We start from the raw sequence: 6,467 nt of genomic DNA on the forward strand, positions 1-6,467 counted from the left end.
CCCCCATGTAATGCATGCAATGTAACATTTGTCTGTTCTTAATGATACTCTAAACAGCAATTCTTTTGCAATCCATGCAAAAGAATTGCATGTCTTTTACAAAATAAAAGTAAAAAGGTGAGAAATGTTACCCTCAGTGGGATTTAATGAATGCCTCATAGTGAAATTCACTGTATTTATTGGTGTTGAACAATTCTAAGATTTATTTTAAAACAAGCTCACAAAAGCTCCCCTTCAAAACCAAACCAAATATAGGTGGACGACATCTTAGACGAGGAGAGCGACAATGAAAGCGAAGGCCAAGGGAAGGAGAGGACGAATGCCAAGGTGATGGACGACGCAGAGGAGAGTCAGACAGGAGGTGGACAAACGTCTGGGAGAGAGCTCGGTCCTCAAGCGAGCGGTGTGGAGGAGAGGCTTCAGACGTCATCTAGTGACAACAATCTGTCCCAAAACGTTCAAAGGTGAGAACCATTTCAATCACAGTTTCTCTCACTTGACTGGACGTTCTCATGCTTACACACCAACACCTCTTCGGGACTAAAATGATGCACAAGGATGTCCCTCAAAATCTCTTATAGTCTGAGTGTCACTGGTGCCGACGCTCATTAATCACACAGTACATAAAAAACTCTAGGTAAGAAGAATGCTTAACTTATGCCCACCTAGCAAATGTGTTGCACATTTCCATCTCTCTGTCAGCGGCTATTATCGAAGCACACCATTTCATCAGTGTGGCTACGCTGAAGCCAGACGGTCTGGCCTGTTGCCATGGAAACTAATTCCAAACAGACAGCAGGCATTTGAAGATTTCAGAACATAATTACGAGAATCTCCTGTTGCTGAAGGACAGGCTGAGCTGTCTGTCTGCCAGGACTCAGTCTGTCACAGCAGATCTTTTTACTGTCTTTGCTACAGTCGGACCAAAGGAAATATTTCAGACCTTGGACCAATAAATCTTTACAACATACACACATAATCACAGCTTAATGTTTCTAGATGCTTTTGTGTGAACAGTTTTAACATTTCATTGTGGCGATATTCTGCCGGAGCATTGAGCATCAGCTTTATTTATAATCTAGTGTTTTTGTCCTTCTGGATTTGTTTGAATGCATCAAAGTTTTTATTTTTATTTATTTTTTGCTTATTTTCTACAAGATGTATTTTTGATTTTTAGTGCGGTGTTGTTTATTGTAGGGAAATTCAGACTAGACTGGTAATTTATTGCATTTGATGAAGTTTTTATATTGAGTAAAAAAAACATAGTACCACATGGAGTTGAGTTTGGACATAAGATTTTAAAAAGCTTTAAAGTGCCTGTGACATGCATGTCCCTCAAATACAAAATGTCAAGGAAAACATCTTTATTTAAGAAACTTGGCAAAATACATACAATTGTACCCATTTTGTCACAAAACTGGCATATTTCTTTTTACTTGGCTCAGCCAAAATGAAACAGGAAGTGACATCAAAGGGGAACTCAGGAACTCTCTGGTTTTTGTTTATTGAAACAAAATTATTTGAACTCTGACTTGTCATCATGTCTTTGATAATGACTCAAAATAATCTAAAGAAATATCAGATTCTTCCTTACAGTCACGTTCTGTTCACATGCAGACATTCCCCTTTGACATCACTTCCTGTTAGTTCACATGTGAATACCTAAACAACTGTTCATCTCAGCTACGTCAATTTTTTTTGGCAATATATTATCAATCTTACCTTTTCACAAATGAATTTGTAATTATTACAAAAAATTGATGTCACAGGCACTTTAAGTATGTTTGGCAGTAAAGTTAAAATGGTTGTAATAAATAAAAATGCCCACTCTTATAGAACAAAAGATCGTTGTTTTTCAGAATATTTATTTTCAAAGTTAGCTTCTTGATGTTATGTGCTGCAGTTATATACAGTAGCAGAATAATATGGAACAAGTTAGGCAAATGAACTCAAGGCAACCATGGCCCTGCAGCAGCAAACATAAATGTTTTCCCCTTTTTACTGTAGTATTTAAATCCAGTGAGCAAACTCCAAAAAATGTAAATAAATGTAAAATATAAGGAGAGAAAAAAAGCATAATGTTTGCAAATCAAATGGAGAAAATCCAGTGGCTTAAGAACATTTAGTGGTTCAGAAAAGCTACTCAGTTTTTAATATACAGGTATAAACTTTGAGCCTTTTTTTTTACTTTTGTTATACAAGATCCTGCTGCCCAACTGCTAATGTTCAATATTGATGAAGTATTTTTATCTGAATGAGATGATGTTGGCAGTTGGACTGACCAGATACAGTCTTTAATCTAACAATTATTTTCAGAGATTCAATAAGATCTGCCCAGTGGTTCATGAAATCCTTCAGCTACACACACACACTCACTCATAGACAGGCTGTTACATATTAACCAGCCACCTTGAAATACAGGGAATCATTTAATAATGACATTAACACAATTTTTTTTTTGACGACTACTGCTTTATACCTTAGTTATCAGTGTTTCTGGTGAACTGCCATGAAGTTTTATATCAGTTTTATCTGCTGACATACACATTCAGTATGTTTCTTTGCAGTTGTTTGTTCAGTGCGGCTGAACTGTAGTAGACAGATCAGTGAAGGTGTAATGACAAGAGAAACTGATTCTTCTGCCGTCCTGTTATGGTCCACATAGTTTTAGTGCCTTAAATCATCAAACAGTGGTGTTTCTTTCATCCTCTTTAAATTCTTTATTGGGCCCAAAGACTGCAGAGCTAAGTCCACTGGTCCACTTATTTGTGAATGCTCCCATTGAAGCAGGAAAATCTGCTCTTTGAAAAGAATGTCAACCTGGAAAGTTTGGAGCAACTTTCCATGTTCCTTGTTCTCTCTTCCATTGCTGTAGTTAATTGTCTTTTACCATCTGTTAAAAGATTTTTAATTTGAACACATCTGAGCAAATGTTTTCGTTGCTAAGTAAATTGTGATTTTTTTGTTTGTTTGTTTCCAACTACTGCTGTTAAGTGATTAGAAGGAATTGATCTACATAATTGTTTAGGTGGCACATAATCTTCATTCAACACTACAGAATAAAAGCATGGACTTAAGATCAGCTCAATACAATTATTTATTTTTCCCAGTTTTGTTTGTTACCAGTCTCTGAGTTCAGCTTCACTGCTCTGTCTACCACAGCTTAAAATATATCACTCTGAACACACTCTGTTACTCTGGTTTGCTGTGGCTCATATCCATGACTATCCAGACATGTCAATTCATCTGTCACCTGGTCTGGCACCTTTAGTTGAGTCTAATGAGTCAGGCCTAAAATACACCATCCACAGGGTTGTTTACTTGCTGTTGGAAACCTTTGGAAGTCCACCTCCAGTCTGTTCATGTAGAGGAGCAGAACATGATTAAACAGCCTGACACGCAGGGGGAGAGGTGTAAATTTGATTCTAAAAGTAGTGTGGACACAAATTGGCAGCTCTGTGTTTGGAATCCATATAAAGACACCAGTGTCATGGTGTTTATAATCTCACCCAGTACCAAACTCAACAAATCCCTGAATACTTCTTTATTGTAAAGAATGTTCCACTCACAGGGACCTGATGTGTTGACATTGCATTCTCTTTTTCTTTAAAATAGTTTCTCACTAGGTTGTAATTGTTGGCCACTGGTTGGCAATTGCATCCATAATGGAAACTAAATGGTCTCAAAGTCTTTGAGGAGATTCACACTTTTCTTGTGTGAGTTGCTGAGGCTCACAGTTTAAAATCTGCACCCAGTGGCTTATAAGTGTCCCTATGGTGACCCCATACTCATGTTTTTCAGTCCCTGGTAGTAGGGTTGGACAAAATCGTATCGTGTGCAATTAATCATCAGAAAAACATTTAATCGATTATTTTTTGGCACTTGACGATTAATGCCACCAGGCAGACTGACTGGAGATTTCCCTGGTCAGTTCGCTCGGTGCTCCTTTCTGCTTTAAATGACGAACATTTAAAGAAAAAGTTCAGTACGTTATTTATCATAACTCCAGTTTCACTTGGCCTATCAACACAATTTAAAAATTGATGTACAGCCTGAAGTCTGTACTTTTGACACAGTTTGGAACAGATTTTTATGGAAAGCAAATCTTTCCCACAAGAGTGATTTAAATTGGTCATATGACAAGGACATGCAGGCATCCAGGAACTCTATGGAATTAATCGTCATGTTAATCGTTACCGGCTAAATATCACAATTAATTGTGATTCATTTTTTTTGCCAATATCACCCAACCCTACCTGGCAGCATCATATTTAGACAGAAATGTTAAGTAGGAAGTGAATGGTCACTGTTCCAAACCTGGAAGTTCAACTGAAAAAAGTGGCAGAAACATCTGATTGTCACACTTTTAGAATCAGTATTGGTATTGAACTTTATTGGCCATGTATGGTCACACATAAAAGGAATTTGGTTTTGGTTACTGTAGCTCACAGTGCACATAAATCAACAAATATTAACAGTTAATTCCTATGAATTTTTAAGCTTTACATTGTTCATGTTTAATATTAAATACTGGGTACAACAGTTATCCAATAATGGCAAAAGAAGAGGCCAGAACATAAGGTAATCTATGTATTAATAGAATGTCAGTTGTTAAGTAAAGTGATGGCATTTGGGAGAAAGCTTCTCTGTAGCCTTGTTGTCCTGATCCTGATTTCGCAGAAGTGCCGGCCTGAGGGAAGGCGTCGGAACAGATGGTGTCCAGGGTGTGAGGGATCAGAGATTTTTCTCTGCACACTTCCTGGTTCTGGACTTGAACCGATCCAGCAGTGTGGGCAGCTTGACATGAATGGCATGAATGATGATGTTGTGCATGTTGGACTTGTACAACAGATTTTAGCACAATAACAAGCTGTGAGGAATGGGAAAAAGCAATCTAATTTAAGCCATAATGCCTTTCTGAATGCAAAGATATTCTACGCATGTGAGAGAAAACACTATGGCTATGTAGTACATTCATCTTAATGAGAACTAATTTGAGCAACTCTGTAATGACTTAGGACTGTTATCCATTTTCGATGACCAGTAATATACTGTATGTATATATATATATATATATACATACATACATACATACATACATACATACATACATACATACATACATGAGCACATCTAAAGACAACTGCCGTAGGCCAAAGTGCTTCACATATTGCAGCTATTAAAGCAAAGCATTACAGACAATACACAAATAATGAAAAACCATAAAAACAGACAATATAAATAGGGAAAAACAACTCTCATACGACATTAAAAGCATTTGAAAATAGGTGTGTTTTAAGATGAGATTTAAAAACTCCCAAGAGTTGACGCCTGTCTGAAATGAAGGGGCAGCTGGTTCCACAGTTTAGGAGCCACATCTGAAAAGGCTCTGTCACCTCTGTGGACCAGTCTGGACCACGGGACAGCCAAAAGAAAATGATCATGGGATTAGAGAGATCTAGAGGGCACATAGGGCTGCAGGAGGTCAGACAGGTATTCAGGAGCCAGTCCTTATAAGTCATCAATAAAGGTTTAAAATCAATTCTAAAGCGAACAGGGAGCCAATGAAGGGAAGCCAGCACCGGGGAGATATGATCACACTTTTTCATTTGTGTCAAAAGTCATGCTGCAACGTTCTGAACCAGCTGCAGGCGTGAGAGGCCAGCCTGGCTATCTCCAGCATATAGAGAGTTGCAGTAGTCCAGCTGACATGTAATAAAAGCATGGATCACACATTCAAGGTCTTTGAAAGGTAAAAAACGATTTGATTTTAGATAAAAGTCTCAGTTTAAAAAATGATCCTTTTACTACAGAATTAATCTGTTTCTCAAAGTTGAAATTTGAATCAATGGTCACATCCAGGTTTTTGACATGACATTTAACTGATGGTTCCAAGGCACCCAGATCCATAGGAGAAGCATGATGATTCCCAACTGGGTCCAAAAATAATAGTTTCAGTTTTGTCTTCATTGAAGTTTAGAAAGTTGGAAGCCATCCAAGCTTTGACCTCAGTAATGCAATCTAACTGTGGTTTTAGTGAAGAAGAATGATTATGCCTCATCTGGGTGTCATCTACGTAGGAGTGAAAAAGGATGTTAAATTTTCTGAAAATGGAGCCCAACGGGAGCATGTTTATGGAGAATAAAATAGGACCAAGAATGGATCCTTGGGGAACTCCACATTTTAACAGGAAGAAACCTTCAGTAGAACCAGTCTTTAAAAATAAAACTACATTGGTACAAAGACACAATGGGCCTCATGCAAGAACATGTTCGTATTCTTCTCCTAAATTTCTCTTACTTTTGTTCGTACAAAGGGTTCGTACGAACATGTCACGTCAGATTCAACAAACTCTTCTATCTTCAGGAAACGTGCGTAAATGAGCTGCGTAAATTACACCAGTTCTACAGTGGTTTGCAAAAGTATTCATACCCCTTGAACTTTCCCATATTTTGTCACATTACAAC

The 6,467-nt window shown here is 37.7% G+C and overlaps 1 protein-coding gene across 2 annotated transcripts in view; it reads left to right on the forward strand.

The window, feature by feature from the left end:
• ctdp1 (CTD (carboxy-terminal domain, RNA polymerase II, polypeptide A) phosphatase, subunit 1) overlaps positions 1-6,467 on the forward strand; it is a 129,172-nt gene that overhangs the window by 65,124 nt on the left and 57,581 nt on the right. The window contains exon 12 of one of the 2 annotated variants that reach the window (XM_014027043.1): positions 256-464. The exons of the other annotated variant lie outside the window; for it this stretch is intronic. Within the exon in view, the coding sequence (XP_013882497.1) occupies positions 256-464 (209 nt within the window). The remainder of the gene's footprint in view (positions 1-255; positions 465-6,467) is intronic. 2 annotated transcript variants of the gene reach the window in all.

This window comes from Austrofundulus limnaeus, unplaced genomic scaffold, assembly GCF_001266775.1.
Source record: "Austrofundulus limnaeus strain Quisiro unplaced genomic scaffold, Austrofundulus_limnaeus-1.0 Scaffold611, whole genome shotgun sequence".
Taxonomy (NCBI): Eukaryota; Metazoa; Chordata; class Actinopteri; order Cyprinodontiformes; family Rivulidae; genus Austrofundulus; species Austrofundulus limnaeus.